This window comes from Engystomops pustulosus, chromosome 3, assembly GCF_040894005.1.
Source record: "Engystomops pustulosus chromosome 3, aEngPut4.maternal, whole genome shotgun sequence".
NCBI lineage: Eukaryota > Metazoa > Chordata > Amphibia > Anura > Leptodactylidae > Engystomops > Engystomops pustulosus.
In genome coordinates, this window is record NC_092413.1 from 164,361,260 (window position 1) to 164,378,167 (window position 16,908).

General features: G+C 44.9%; 1 protein-coding gene across 3 annotated transcripts in view; it reads left to right on the forward strand.

Moving 5' to 3' along the window:
- Positions 1–16,908, forward strand: part of WDR49 (WD repeat domain 49) — a 76,249-nt gene that overhangs the window by 19,756 nt on the left and 39,585 nt on the right. For all 3 annotated transcript variants that reach the window (XM_072142877.1, XM_072142876.1, XM_072142878.1), the window contains 2 exons: positions 13,133–13,281; positions 13,517–13,750. In XM_072142877.1, the coding sequence (XP_071998978.1) occupies positions 13,133–13,281; positions 13,517–13,750 (383 nt within the window). The remainder of the gene's footprint in view (positions 1–13,132; positions 13,282–13,516; positions 13,751–16,908) is intronic.

A 16,908-nucleotide genomic window follows, 5' to 3' on the forward strand; every position in this document is an offset into this window, starting at 1 on the left:
TTAGGACAAAGGCTGTGAGGATCACAAGAATCTGTCGCAGTTAAGAGACAAGAGACAAGTGCAAAGGTAGAACAGTAGGGTGAGGAGAAAAGTTATAATTCGAGCTTTGTTTCTATAAGGTACGAATCCCTTAATGTGGTATATGACTGTGCGCGGTGCAAGTCGTGTGACAAGTTTACACCATGCAGAAATGAGGTCAGTTTTCCCTACATGCCATGTTTCACCTATTGAATATAGGCTCATCAGGGGAAATAAGACCTATTGGGAGAAGCGTAGAACACAAGAATGGTCATATGCTGAGGTGGACCAGTGTGTGGTTAAGATGGAACACAAAATTGGTGCTTACCCTTGTATTGTGTAGGTTTGCAACATGCCTAGTAGGATTGGGTTAAGGTGCACCAGGGGTAAGTCTGTAATCATGACAAATCGACAGAGTCAATAGGTTTGATGAAGAATGCTAAAGTGCGTGAAGTCTGTCGATATAAGGAGAATCTTACCTGGGGTCTCGGTTCAAGGTAGAGGAGGTTCTCCAGAGGAGGGTGCACTGGCAGAAGGGGGCGACAGTATAGTGAAACTGTCTGCGGGAGCGCTGGGACACTGTGTGTCGGTGGGGCTGCTCAGGTATAGCCGGTGTGGAATGCGCCTTATATGCGCATGGTATCTCCGGTCATGTGACGCCCCAGGGGCCGATGGGAGGGCCCGGTATGGGCTACACAAACATGGCGTCCGTGGGGCGCCTGCGCAGTTGCACCGTGGTCGACCGAGAGCTCGGGGGGAGGAGCGAGGACGGGGAAGACGCGTCGCCCGGCAACTGAAGAAGCAAGGCGGCGCGTCAGGCCACGCCCGGGGACAGCCCCCCGGAGGCTGAGGAGCCGACCAGAGAGGCTACAGCGGCGCAGGAGAGGCGGACAAGGTAAGTCAAAAAATACCTAGACTGCCAAGTAAATGACAGGAGAGGTGGATCTAGAAATAAACAGGAGATCCACCAGTGTTATAAAGGGATGGTCGACTGCTTATCAATGTGGATGAGAGTGGTGCCACATGTAAGCAGAGAAAGACCTGATGATTAGGTTTGTTGTCTGGGGATTAAAAGGAAGGGAAGAGAGGACGACCGTCATGGAAGTGTGTGGGGAAGGGGGAGGGGGGGGTCAAGGGATGCCCGTGGTGGTGGATGTGGGCAATGTGAGTCGGGCCTCTATATGAAACAATTGAAATTCAGCTGTTCGTTGAGGCCAGAGGGGGCGACTGTCTTAAGACGGTAAATCCACTGGGCTTCTTTCTGAAGAAGTAGACGGTCCCAGTCGCCCCCCCTCCTGGGTGGATCAATGAGATCGATCCCGATGAAACTCAAGCCCTTGATGGTACCCCCATGGATCTCATTCATATGTCGAGATAGGGGTTTATCGCGGCCGTTTCTGATGTCTCCAAGGTGCTCACCAACCCGGCGGCGGAATTCTCTGAAAGATTTTCCAATATATTCCTTGCCGCAGGGGCAACATGCCCGGTAGATCACACCCTTGGAAAGGCAGTTTACAAATCTACGAATAGTGTAGGTTGTGCCAGTCACATTGCTGGTAAAGGACTTTGTGCATGTGATGACCTTACAGGCAATGCAACCACTACATCTATAACAGCCCTTGATCTCTCTTTGGATCCACATGGTCGGAGTGGGGGGTCTTGTGTAGTGGCTGTGTACCACCCTATCCCTGATATTCCGGCCTCGTCTGTAGGTGATGCTGGGGGAGGTGGAGAGGTATGGGGCCAAGTCAGGGTCCATCCTCAGGATATGCCAGTGTTGCATGAGAATGTTTTTGATTTGGCTGGCTGCTCCATCGTAGGTGCCGATGAGTCGAATCAGGGAATCCTCCTTGGGTTTATTCATAGGGGTAAGTAGAGTAGTTCTATCCAGTATAGCCGCTCTTTGATATGCTTTCCGGAGGATAAAATCTGGGTATCCCCGTTGCCTGAAGCGTTCTCTTAGGTCTTTTGCCTGTTTTTGAAATTCTTGTGTCGTAGAGCAGTTTCTGCGTATACGCAGGTACTGGCCGAAGGGGATGCCACGTTTAAGGGCTGGTGGGTGATGTGATTCCCATCTGAGTAGTGAGTTGGTTGCCGTGGGTTTTCTATAAATAGTGGTCTGGAGTTCTCCGGTGGGGGATTTGGAAATGGTGACATCCAAGAAGGGGAGGTGACTTGAGTGTATTTCGGATGTGAACCTTAATCCGAGGGGATTGTTGTTGAGCTGGTCCACTAATTCCGAGAAAGATTCTTTCGAGCCCTCCCAAATGAGGAAAATATCATCAATATACCTGGCCCAGAGGGAAGCAGAGTCTATCCCTCGTGGGCCCGAGTTACCGAATACGTGATTGTGTTCCCACCAGCCCAGGAACAAGTTGGCATAGCTGGGGGCGCAAGCGCTCCCCATTGCCGTGCCCCTGAGCTGGTGGAACAGTTTATTGTTAAAGATGAAATAGTTGTGGGTCAGTGAGTATTCCAATAGTGAGAGGACAAAGTCATTGTGGGCCCTGTATTGGATGCCTCTGCCTTCAAGGTAAAATCTTACTGCTTGTAGCCCCAAGTCATGGGGGATAGAAGTATAGAGGGCTTCAACATCTATACTGGCAAGGAGGCAGTGTGGTGGGATGTGCAGTCCATCTAGTCTCCTGAGGAGATCTGTGGTGTCACGTGTATAAGAGGGCAGTGCCGTGACAAATGGGGCTAGTATGCGGTCTAAGTAGGAGCCCAAGTTATCGCAGAGGGATAAGTTACCGGAGACAATGGGTCTACCCTTAAGTGGGGAGATACCCTTATGTATTTTGGGTAGGCCATAGAAAGTGGCTATTCGCGGGTGTCTCGGTAAGAGAAAGGAGAATTCATCCGAGGAGATGAGCTTGTTTTCTAGGGCTGAGGTAAGCATCTCTTGAAGCGTTTTGAGGAAAGGTAATGTGGGGTCCTGGCGGAGGATGGCGTAGCTGGATCTATCAAGGAGAAGGGTCTCACACATAGTTTGATATTGGGAGGCCTCCATAACCACGATGTTTCCGCCTTTGTCCGAAGGCTTGATCGTGATTTTAAGATCTTTCTCCAGTGTGGATAGAGCTTGCAATTCGTCAGGGCTACAGTTAAAGTGTGTAGTATGGAGATCGTGCTGCTCGAGATCATCCAGAACGAGTTTGGCGAAGATGTCGATGCTCGTAATGTCGCCCACGGGTGGGTTTTTGGTGTTGGTCATTTTAAGATTGGTAAAGGGTCCTAGGCCTTCCTGGTTGGGGTTTACATCGGGAAGGTGATGTAGGAGTCTCACGTCTGATAACATATCCAGGGGAATATTAAGGTCGCGGCTTTCTTTTCGATCTCTGATGGCGAAAAATTTCCGCCACCGTAGCTTTCGTAGGAAAAGGTGAATGTCCTTGTGCCATTTAAAGGGGTCGCATTTGTTCACAGGGACAAAAGAGAGACCTTTGTGTAGTATTGCTAGCTCCTGTTGGGTGAGTTGTCTGGTAGATAAGTTGATTACTATAGATTCTTCGCCCGGCCCCTTTGGTTCCGGTTCCTCAGTGGGTAAATGGGGCCTTGAGGTAAAAAAGACGAAGAGGAGGAAAGAGGTAAAGAGGAAGCTGAAGCCTGGGCTTGGCCGGAGGAGGATAGGGGGATGCTGGATGTGCATGGTTGCGATGCCGTTAATGTTTGATCGTACCTGCGTGAGTTACCTCTGCCTCTGCTGCCCCTGCCTCTTCCCCTTCCTCTTTGGGTTCCGGTTTGTGTATTAGGTTCAATATCTGAAGCGTCTGTGTCAGTGGAGATGTCAGTATCTGGAGGGATAAAGCGGGTGGTGAGGTACAGATAGGCCTTGTTTTCTCGGAAATCGTTTAAATCTCTATTGAATTGTTTATGCTTGCGTTCTCGGAGGTGGTATTGAAATTTTTCCAATGTTCCTTGTAAGGTCTTTTCCAGGTCACTGAACTCCGAGTCCGAGGAGAATTTTTCAGTAATTTCAATTTGTTCTTGTAGGTTTTTAGTAAGTGTATCAAGTCTAGTTTTCTCTTCTTCGAGAAGTAGTTTCATGAAGCGGAGGGAGCTGTCGGTGGCTTCTTTCTCCCAACGGTTCATGAACTGTGGGTTATGGTATCGTGCCGCTGGGACCAGAGGGATGCGCAGTCCCTTAGGAACAACCAGGAAGGCCTAGGACCCTTTACCAATCTTAAAATGACCAACACCAAAAACCCACCCGTGGGCGACATTACGAGCATCGACATCTTCGCCAAACTCGTTCTGGATGATCTCGAGCAGCACGATCTCCATACTACACACTTTAACTGTAGCCCTGACGAATTGCAAGCTCTATCCACACTGGAGAAAGATCTTAAAATCACGATCAAGCCTTCGGACAAAGGCGGAAACATCGTGGTTATGGAGGCCTCCCAATATCAAACTATGTGTGAGACCCTTCTCCTTGATAGATCCAGCTACGCCATCCTCCGCCAGGACCCCACATTACCTTTCCTCAAAACGCTTCAAGAGATGCTTACCTCAGCCCTAGAAAACAAGCTCATCTCCTCGGATGAATTCTCCTTTCTCTTACCGAGACACCCGCGAATAGCCACTTTCTATGGCCTACCCAAAATACATAAGGGTATCTCCCCACTTAAGGGTAGACCCATTGTCTCCGGTAACTTATCCCTCTGCGATAACTTGGGCTCCTACTTAGACCGCATACTAGCCCCATTTGTCACGGCACTGCCCTCTTATACACGTGACACCACAGATCTCCTCAGGAGACTAGATGGACTGCACATCCCACCACACTGCCTCCTTGCCAGTATAGATGTTGAAGCCCTCTATACTTCTATCCCCCATGACTTGGGGCTACAAGCAGTAAGATTTTACCTTGAAGGCAGAGGCATCCAATACAGGGCCCACAATGACTTTGTCCTCTCACTATTGGAATACTCACTGACCCACAACTATTTCATCTTTAACAATAAACTGTTCCACCAGCTCAGGGGCACGGCAATGGGGAGCGCTTGCGCCCCCAGCTATGCCAACTTGTTCCTGGGCTGGTGGGAACACAATCACGTATTCGGTAACTCGGGCCCACGAGGGATAGACTCTGCTTCCCTCTGGGCCAGGTATATTGATGATATTTTCCTCATTTGGGAGGGCTCGAAAGAATCTTTCTCGGAATTAGTGGACCAGCTCAACAACAATCCCCTCGGATTAAGGTTCACATCCGAAATACACTCAAGTCACCTCCCCTTCTTGGATGTCACCATTTCCAAATCCCCCACCGGAGAACTCCAGACCACCATTTATAGAAAACCCACGGCAACCAACTCACTACTCAGATGGGAATCACATCACCCACCAGCCCTTAAACGTGGCATCCCCTTCGGCCAGTACCTGCGTATACGCAGAAACTGCTCTACGACACAAGAATTTCAAAAACAGGCAAAAGACCTAAGAGAACGCTTCAGGCAACGGGGATACCCAGATTTTATCCTCCGGAAAGCATATCAAAGAGCGGCTATACTGGATAGAACTACTCTACTTACCCCTATGAATAAACCCAAGGAGGATTCCCTGATTCGACTCATCGGCACCTACGATGGAGCAGCCAGCCAAATCAAAAACATTCTCATGCAACACTGGCATATCCTGAGGATGGACCCTGACTTGGCCCCATACCTCTCCACCTCCCCCAGCATCACCTACAGACGAGGCCGGAATATCAGGGATAGGGTGGTACACAGCCACTACACAAGACCCCCCACTCCGACCATGTGGATCCAAAGAGAGATCAAGGGCTGTTATAGATGTAGTGGTTGCATTGCCTGTAAGGTCATCACATGCACAAAGTCCTTTACCAGCAATGTGACTGGCACAACCTACACTATTCGTAGATTTGTAAACTGCCTTTCCAAGGGTGTGATCTACCGGGCATGTTGCCCCTGCGGCAAGGAATATATTGGAAAATCTTTCAGAGAATTCCGCCGCCGGGTTGGTGAGCACCTTGGAGACATCAGAAACGGCCGCGATAAACCCCTATCTCGACATATGAATGAGATCCATGGGGGTACCATCAAGGGCTTGAGTTTCATCGGGATCGATCTCATTGATCCACCCAGGAGGGGGGGCGACTGGGACCGTCTACTTCTTCAGAAAGAAGCCCAGTGGATTTACCGTCTTAAGACAGTCGCCCCCTCTGGCCTCAACGAACAGCTGAATTTCAATTGTTTCATATAGAGGCCCGACTCACATTGCCCACATCCACCACCACGGGCATCCCTTGACCCCCCCCTCCCCCTTCCCCACACACTTCCATGACGGTCGTCCTCTCTTCCCTTCCTTTTAATCCCCAGACAACAAACCTAATCATCAGGTCTTTCTCTGCTTACATGTGGCACCACTCTCATCCACATTGATAAGCAGTCGACCATCCCTTTATAACACTGGTGGATCTCCTGTTTATTTCTAGATCCACCTCTCCTGTCATTTACTTGGCAGTCTAGGTATTTTTTGACTTACCTTGTCCGCCTCTCCTGCGCCGCTGTAGCCTCTCTGGTCGGCTCCTCAGCCTCCGGGGGGCTGTCCCCGGGCGTGGCCTGACGCGCCGCCTTGCTTCTTCAGTTGCCGGGCGACGCGTCTTCCCCGTCCTCGCTCCTCCCCCCGAGCTCTCGGTCGACCACGGTGCAACTGCGCAGGCGCCCCACGGACGCCATGTTTGTGTAGCCCATACCGGGCCCTCCCATCGGCCCCTGGGGCGTCACATGACCGGAGATACCATGCGCATATAAGGCGCATTCCACACCGGCTATACCTGAGCAGCCCCACCGACACACAGTGTCCCAGCGCTCCCGCAGACAGTTTCACTATACTGTCGCCCCCTTCTGCCAGTGCACCCTCCTCTGGAGAACCTCCTCTACCTTGAACCGAGACCCCAGGTAAGATTCTCCTTATATCGACAGACTTCACGCACTTTAGCATTCTTCATCAAACCTATTGACTCTGTCGATTTGTCATGATTACAGACTTACCCCTGGTGCACCTTAACCCAATCCTACTAGGCATGTTGCAAACCTACACAATACAAGGGTAAGCACCAATTTTGTGTTCCATCTTAACCACACACTGGTCCACCTCAGCATATGACCATTCTTGTGTTCTACGCTTCTCCCAATAGGTCTTATTTCCCCTGATGAGCCTATATTCAATAGGTGAAACATGGCATGTAGGGAAAACTGACCTCATTTCTGCATGGTGTAAACTTGTCACACGACTTGCACCGCGCACAGTCATATACCACATTAAGGGATTCGTACCTTATAGAAACAAAGCTCGAATTATAACTTTTCTCCTCACCCTACTGTTCTACCTTTGCACTTGTCTCTTGTCTCTTAACTGCGACAGATTCTTGTGATCCTCACAGCCTTTGTCCTAACCTGCTCATATCCCCCTTTTCCCTCCCCACGGTAACTAGGGTTACTTGGCCGAGGACAGGGGCAGGTTCCGGTCGGGACGACGGCCATCTAGGGCTGCCGCCCCGAATTTAGGACTATCTAGGGATTGGCAGGGCCCCCACCTAGCCCCTATTAGGGCTAACTAGGGACCCCCCGCACTCTGTCATCCACGAGTGCACCCCCCCCTCCCCCCCCCCCTCTTCATACACTGCGTACATACACTATTGAGTGTACACTACCACCTGGACACAGATATCACATCTGACTCTCCTTGTCCAGCCCTGAAGCTACTACGCAGATTGACTACGGAGCATCGCATCCACCATCGCCCACAACATCGCCGATGCTCTCGCAGCCTTTTCAGCAGGCACATCCGCCGGTGTGCTACCATCTACTTGTACGCTACGCTACAATTGTAATTGTTCTCACCAACCTGTCTTATCATTTTATGTAAATAAATAGTACTTCCTTAATAATCTAAACCTCCACCATTTGTACTTTTGTCTAAGCCTCACAAGGTGGACGCGGCTGGGCACCAACGTTACCCACCCAGTGTACTCTTCTTCTTATATAGGTTTGTTAGAAAATATTCAGTACAACTTGTCATTTATTAATATTATAAATATACATTATTAATATACTATATATATACACAAGTTATCTGTGCTCTTTGCATGCTTAGAAGCCATAGTGTAATGATAAGAATCAGTCACAAATGAATATATGGCAGTCAAGGTTCACAAATCTTTAAGAGAATTATGACACACAGACTGTCAGGCACGACCCCAGTGTGCAGTACTAAGTCAGTATCTAAAACATCAGATAATTGTGTTCTAGTGTCCAGTGTCATAACTACCGCTACGACACTGGACATTGCCGGCACTGCCGGGTCATAACGTATTCATGCTGCGCCCTTGGGCCTGTCCCTCTATATCCCTCAGCAGCCTCTTAATGTATCTGACTGCATCAGATGGTCAGCAGGGATATCATACTCCGGCACACAAGCTCCGGCGTATGATAAATAACCCTCTATGTGTGTATAATGTATATGTACTACACAGTGGGGGTCATTTACTAAGGGCCCGATTCGCGTTTTCCCGACGTGTTACCCGAATATTTCCGATTTGCGCCGATTGTACCTGAATTGCCCCGGGATTGTGGCGCACGCGATCGGATTGTGGCGCATCGGCGCCGGCATGCGCGCGACGGAAATCGGGGGGGCGTGGCCGAACGAAAACCCGACGTATTCGGAAAAACCGCTGCATTTAAAAACCGAAAAAGTGTCGCTTGGGGAGCGCTTACCTTCACCTGGTCCGAAGTGGTGCATTCCGGCGCGATGAGATGACTTTCAGCGCAGCAGTGCCACCTGGTGGACGGCGGAAGAACTACATTCATAAATCCCGGCCGGACCCGAATCCAGAGCAGAGAACGCGCCGCTGGATCGCGACTGGACCGGGTAAGTAAATGTGCCCCAGTATGTCTGCATATTTCATGTGTATATACCATGTGTGTGAATGATTTATATCTTTTGTGTGTATAAATGTATGTGTACATAATGCGTGTTTATACTGTATGTATGAGTGTATAGATGTATATACGTGTGTGTATAAGTGTAAAAATGTGTATGTATAGAGTGTGGAAATATGTCTATAAGTTTTTAAAGAGTGGTGGAGGCTTTGCACAAATCTGCTATGGGGCCCTGCCTCTCCTAGTTACGCCCCTGCCAGTGTCCAAATGCATCATTTACAGAGGGAACTGCTATGCATATAATGGTGTCCCGTATCACCATAAAATACAATCTATTTCTAAACCGAACTTAGCAACAAACAAAAGATCTTGTATTTACATTACTGAAGCGACTGGACTGGAGCAAAAGAAAAGAACTGGTCCTTAACGTCAATAAGACAATAGTGATGGAGATTGATATGAGGAGGAACAGAACAGCACCAGAACTGATTGTTATCAAAGAGCAACCGATTGAACAGGTCAGAGCGTAGAAGTATCTAGATGTGTACATTGATGACAGGTTACATTGGAGGTCAAACAACGATAAGGTGTATAGTAAACCTAGCTATAGATTGTACCTTTTATAAAGACTTAAGTCATTTAACATATAATCAAATATACTGATTAGCGAGTGTCCTTTTATTGGCTTTCACCCGTTGGGGCGGGGGCAAATCATTCAGAGGACCCAAGGAACGATAGGGGAACCTCTGTGCTGCTTTGTGGAGATGTGATGAAACAAATGACCTACTAAATGTAATTCTATTGCTGCAAACACAGTAAAGCTCACACATCTAGACTACACATGCCGTGGAGTAACTTAAAGGGAACCTGTTATTGAAAATTGGCCTCATATACCAATACCAGTATGTTGTCAAGCAGCTGAACAGCTTGTAGATCATGTTTCTTTCATGGCCCATCTTGGTGGCATCATTTACTTTGAAGAGAGATGTTAATTGTTTGTATAAAGTCAGGGGGGTGGGGTGACTTTAACACTGAAGTCAGGCTCTCTCCACCTCTGAACACCTCCTCCTATGTGATTGACATCATGCGCTAGACTTCAGGAGATATGGTCAATGATGTCCCTGAATGCAGGACCATAATTACAGTGAAGGGGCATTCTAGGGCAGGGAAAGCTTGACTTGAGTGGTAAATTCTCCGCCTCCTTGACTTCATAAAACTAATTTACATTTCACTTCATAGTTGATTTTCTTGGTGATGCCACTACACCAGGCCATGAAAGACACATCTTCTAGAAGCTGCTCTGCTGCTTGACATCATACTGGCAGTGGTTATATCTCTGAAGCTAACAGGTGTAATACATCATCACGTCAGCCATCCTCTGCCGCATTCAGCATTGGGAGATGAGCAGTGACGTAACTTGAAGCTGATGGGCCCCAGTGCAAAGTCTGTGCCAGGCCCCCGACTATAATGTATGTTTTATAGTACTAGTCTTCTCATAATGGAAAGTGACACCTTATGGGCCTCCTAAACCTCCTGAGTCCGGTTGCGATCACACCCTCTGCATCCCCTCAAGTTATGCCCCTGGTGATGAGAGGAGCCTACACCACCCACATCACTATTGTGTTCAACTCTTTCTGTGTCTGAAGGACACAGATACAGATGAAGCGTGGGCCACCTGAGATAACCGGAAAAGCTTGAAAATCCAAGACAGTCCCACTCCTGGGGAATTGGGTGGTATGTCTTTTTTGGTATAAATTTGCCTATTATTTAATCTCAAATTACAAGTCTAATCATGCAGCTGCAACAGGGGCATCATGTGCCTGATGTATGTACAATGCAGTCACATATTGCCCTTTTAGTCATCATTATTTAAAGCAGTGGTGGCGAACCTATGGCACGGGTGCCAGAGGTGGCACTCAGAGCCCTTTCTGTGGGCACCCAGGCCCTCAACCCAACACAAAGTTTGCCAGATACGACTTAAGGCTTTCTCCTGTCGTCCAATACAGCCCAGGATGTGCCATGCTCAGCACTATTTTAAAGCGACATCCTTGGCTGCCAGGACTACAGGTGGAGCCAGAAGGTGTGGATAGAGATGGATTGTCATTGGAGCTCCTGCTCTGGGTCCCCTGATTCTCTCTCTTCAAGGGACCCTGGAGGGAAGCTACAATCCAAATTTCTCCACCTTTCTATTGTATTGGTGAACTCAGGACACTGATACGCATAAAACCTGTGATACAGCAGGAATCAAGTTACTGCTTTAATTGTCATGTTGGCACTTTGTGGGATACAAGTGGGTTTTGGTTGTAGCTTGGGCACTCTGTCCCCAAAACGTTCGCCATCACTGACTTAAAGGAACAGGGACATTAGTCGTGACAGCCAACAGTACAATTTAAAAATTACAAAAAAAATTACACATTTTCTAGGCTAGCATAGTTGAGAAGGTCCCATAAATATTTAACAGCAGCTTAAAATTAGAAGGAGAACTTTGTGTAATTAATACAGATAAGTATATAGAGTACAGGCGATCCCCTACTTAAAGAAAACCTGACTTACAGACAACCCCTGGTTACAAACGACCTCTGGATGTTGGTAATTTACTGTACTTTAGCCCTAGGCTATAATAAACAGCTGTAACAGTTATCAAAGGTGTCTGCAAGGTGTCAACCCAACATTTTTTAAAATCCAATTGTCACATACACCAAAAAATTTTGACTGGGGTTACAATGATAAAGTATACAATTCCAACTTACATACACATTCAACTTAAGAACAAACCTACAGAACCTATCTTATACGTAACCCGGGGACTGCCTGTATATTAGTAAATTGTATAATTCTATTTATTTGCTAAAAGTAGACATGAGAGAGTAAAATAGATGTAACTATACCTTAGTGTATGCATTGTAAGTTGCCTACAAGACATGTAATTAAAATTTAGAAGAACTTGAATGAATAGTACAAATATAATGATGTTTTTGCATTTAGTCCTCTTACAATGAGAGGGCATCCTCTACACCAATAGGAAAAGTGATGATATTTCCATTGTCGGTGGGGATACATCACTGTAAGAGCAGTAAGACTATGAAACTCTCTGCCACAAGATATTATGATGGTTGATTCATTGTATAAGTTTAAGAGGGACCTGGACATTATAAGAACTAGATACTTGATTATAAGCCAGCCCGAGTATAAGCCGAGACCCCTAATTTTACAACAAAAAAACTGGAAAACTTGAGTATAAGCCGAGGGTGGGAAATTCATTGGTAATAGCCTCCCCAGTAAATATCCAGCAAGCCCCCTGTAGTATATAGCCTGCCAGCCCCTTGTAGTATATAGCCTGCCAGTCCCCTGTGGTATATAGCCTGCCAGCCTCTGTAGTGTATAGACTTCCAGCCCCTGTAGTATTTAGCCTGCCAGCCCCTGTAGTATATTGCTGCCATCCCCCTGTAGTATATAGCCTGCCAGACCCCTGTAGTATATAACCGCCAGCCCCCTGTAGTATATAGCCTGCCAGCCCCTGTAGTATACAGACTGCCAACCACATGTAGTATATAGCCTGCCAGTCCCCTAGTATATAGCCTGCAGCCCCTGTCCCCAATATAATACCTGTAAGAAAAAAGCAAACAGTGTACTCACCTTCCATCGTCCCTCCCGCAGGTCATTTCGGCATCAGCTCCGTGTCCCTGCACCTTCTGGCTCAGGCACCATGACGTCAGCCGCTCGTAGTGTCATCAGTGTGTGCCGATGCCAGTGCCCATAATAGAACGTCAGACGGATGGCGCGGGGACACGGAGCCGATGCCAGAGCATCGGCAGTATAGAAGAGGGCCTGCCGGGGGGCGACGGAAGGTAAGTACACTGTTTGTTTTTTCTTGACTCGAGTATAAGCCGAGGCGAGGTTTTTTAGCACATTCTTCTATGGATCAATGTTCTAGGTTGATACGCTGAGAATGGACAACCATATTTGTTTAAGCTTATCTATTATGTCCTACTACGATGCCATAGATCTAAGTGTTGGTGGACATACTTAATAGCTCTACACACAACCTCCAGGTTTAATTAAGTTATGAAGGTTTTTCTTTTTTTAAATAATTATGCTATCTTTGATAAATATGTATCGATTCAACCCATGACAGAAGACATATACATTAAATAAAAATATACAGCCTTAGTTACTTAAATTTTTTTTACATTTTTTTACATTTTAAGCTACTGCTGGAATTGATCACAAGATTTGTCTTTGGAATCCATATGTCATCTCCAAACCCTCTGGAATTCTGCAGGGCAACATGGCCAGTGTGATCACAGTCAAATTTATTGCCAGTCGCAAACAATTGTTTAGCTTTTCTAAAGACAAGGTAAGAAAGCTTGGTAATAATAGTGGATGATATGCTGTAATATTTTTATGACATATTATCCTAGTATCCTTTTTGTTGTTTTTCCTGTGCAGAACCGTTTATTTTTGTTGGAAAAAAAATTTATTTTCCTATTCTTAGGACTTCAGTGTTGTACTTGCTCATGACACTACAGCTCTGTGATTTGCAGTCAGGACCTTGCATGTGATTTATAACTACAGTATATAATATCTTGCAGGTGTTGAGGGTCTGGGACATTCATCATCAGGTGTGCATACAACGCATAGCTGGAATCTTCCCTAAAACTCTGGAATTTCAATTGTCTTTTTATTTTTATGAGCCACACGGACGTCTATTTCTATCCTTCAATAATCAACTAACTGTACTGGAGATAAAAAAGGATGCGAGTAAAAGGGTTACAAGCCACGAGAAGCCAGTGACGTGCGTGCTGTACAACTCTACATTTAAGCAGGTACATTTAATACCCGGAAATAAAATGTATTTTAAAGCCTTAAAGTAAGTTTTACTTAGAATTTTCCAATTCTAAGATCAGGCCCTTGGATACAAATGTAAGGGTTCAAATTTTGAGTGTCTTGTCAATATGTATGCCCATGTAAAATCCTTTTAACACACCAGTCTTAAAAGGAACTCACCAGGGACCTCATTTTTTTTACCAAAGACAGGTTACAGAAGCCTGTTACAGCTGCATTGCACATCTGCTTTTCTGCTTTCTCTAAGCATTTGCATTGTAATATAATTGTGTGTTATAACTTACCTTGCACCCTGACAAAATCCTCTATGTAGTCCTAGGGTTTGGGCTTTGGTTTGGATGCATTTAAAAAATGTGACTTGTCTGTGCTGCAGACTGCTCAGCTTTCAGCCCCCACCTTTGTGCCTCTGTACAGTTCATATTTAAAGCTGCAATCTACCTTTAGATCATCTCAGATGACTATAGCTCTGGCTGTGACTGGAGTATCAATCTGCTGTTATCTTTCTTATTATAAGTCAGCCTATGTGTGAGGTAATATGCTTTTAATTGCGCTGCTTACATCACATGTGATACTCCGGTCACATCCAGAGCTGAAGTCTTAACCATGCCATTATATACTCCAGTCACATCCAGAACTGCAATACTGGGGTATCAATCTGATTGAGGTAATATGTGACTTTATCTGTAAGGTAATATGTGAGGTTATATGAGATAATATATGATGTTATATGTAAATTAATATGTGAGATTATATGCAGTAATATGCAAGGTAATATGTGAGGTAATATCAGGTAATATGTGATATAAAATGTAATATAATGAGTATAATCTCAATTTATATGCTTCTATCACCTGTGATACTCCAGTCACATCTAAAGCTGTAGTCTTATCATTGCCATTATATACTGCAGTCTCATTCAGAGCTGTAATCATCTATCTACTGTTAGATCATCTCACATGACTGCTGCTCTGGCTGTGAATGGATTATGAATCGGCCATTATCATTATTATGTGTTTATGTGAATTATGAGTTAATGGAGGTATTTATTATGGCCTTTCAAATGGAAAATTGGCTGTGTTTCTTTTCTTTTCTTCTCCGCACCTCTTGCACCTGAATTTATGAAACGTTGGCGGCATAATATCGGTGTTTTCCAAATTTTTCCACCATGTTTTTTGGCGCTTTTTGGGGCGCAAAAAGAGCCCAGCAAAAGCTGGTTTAGGGAGTTCTAACCCTTTCTCACTAATCCCTTGCGACACAAACTTATATCCCACTGAAAAATGTAGCACGGTTTTAGCGGCCCCCTGCGCCAAAAATAATGAATGCCTCTAAATATGTTTTCAATTATGACACCTATATCATCTGTGATACTCTACGTGCAATTATTTACTATCCCGGGTAACATCGGCGGATACAGATAGTCCTTTATATTGTAGAGTAACAATATGGTAAATGAGAGTTTGCATGAGAATTTGCTGAGACTAAAACTTACAGTGCAAATTGACCTGAAATAGAGATATTTAAAGCAGTGGAAGGCCTGCAGTAAACACTTACATCCATAATAGCACTGCATACAAAACACTGGCAGATTTTCTTGGTGATTTTTATGGTGTTGGTTTTCTAAGAAATCCATTTCTGAGGATGGAAATTTAGCAGTGGAGTTTACCCATATGGGTGCACCCTTACCTGCCCGGCTGCTTTTGTCCAGTTCTGTTCTATATGACATAGTGAGAAGTTCAGGACTTCTGTACCCTCTATCACTACTTTTCAGTATTAGAAGTCTGCTTTTTTCCCAATGTATGTGAGAGTCGGCTAAGGCTAATGTTATTAACTATTCATCTTCTATGAGGACATAACACAACATAATACTCTTTAATTCCTGCCTAGAGATTGTCTTTAATCTAAGTGATCCATCAGTCCTGCTGTTACTTTCCAAACACAATGCAAAGTGTATTGTAAAAGTTGTGTGTGCAAAATGATTATTCTGTATTTTGTCCATGCCCTGAGATATATGGCAGATCATAAAGAAGAATTTCTGTACTTTATACCCAATATCTTCCTTTTCTTATTTTTTGGAGAAGAACTTTTTGTAATATTTGTATTTTTCTTTTTATTTCCAGCTGGACATTAATGGGCACATGTCTGTCTGTTATAATAAATAGGGGTAATATAAGGAAGAGCAGGTGCCTGCGTTAGGAAGGGAACTCATCTGTCAGTACAGCACAGCCTCTTTCACGTGTCACTGCTGTGGCCTCTTGGCTGCCGCACTTTATTCATTTAATAGGTCAGTAAATCTTTCTCCTGCTTGTTTCTCATGAACCTTGAAGATTAATGGTTAACTAGTTTAATTCTGGCCGTTAGTGGCTAATACAAGGTAAAAAAACAATTTTCTGTATATGTGTGACATATGCAACCGAAGGAGAACTGATAGAACAGAAACAACTCTAAAGTCTGATATGTTAAAGGGGTTGTATGGACTAAAACACACCTGTCCTTGGGTTGTGTCTAGAACTGCAGCTCAGCTCCATAGAAGTGAATGATGTTGAGTTGCAGGACCCCATAAAACCAGTGGACAGAAGTGTCTGCATTATGAAAATAGCCATGTATGAAAATTTATTTTTGCATAGAGAATAAGCACCTGATACTATAATTTAAGAAAACTTGATACTTAAAAAAGATTTAAAAAAAAAAAATCTTGATACTATAGTTAGTGGGGTTTGTGATATCAATAAATATGGCTTCCACTTTTATTCAACTGAACTTACCAGCTGATATTCTCATTGACAATATTTTAGTAACTGTATAGTCTTTTTTTTTTTAGGCAGGATTTAAAATATTTTAAAATATCTTTATTGCACAAATCAAAAATGACAAGTTTAACAAGCATTGATAACTGTACAGTCTTTTGATCACTTTTTGTTAAAGTTAGTTGCATGGCAAAACTGTGAAAAAAATTGTGAAAAAATTGTTTTCCATTATGCTGTGCACCATAAAGGATAATTACTTTTAATACTTTTATAAAATGGGTATTTTTCGATGTGGACATACCTACCATTTTGAGTTTATGTATATGTGCATATCAGGGGGTCATTTTTTAATATTTCCTAGCAATCGATCTATGCCCTCAGATGATGTCATTTGC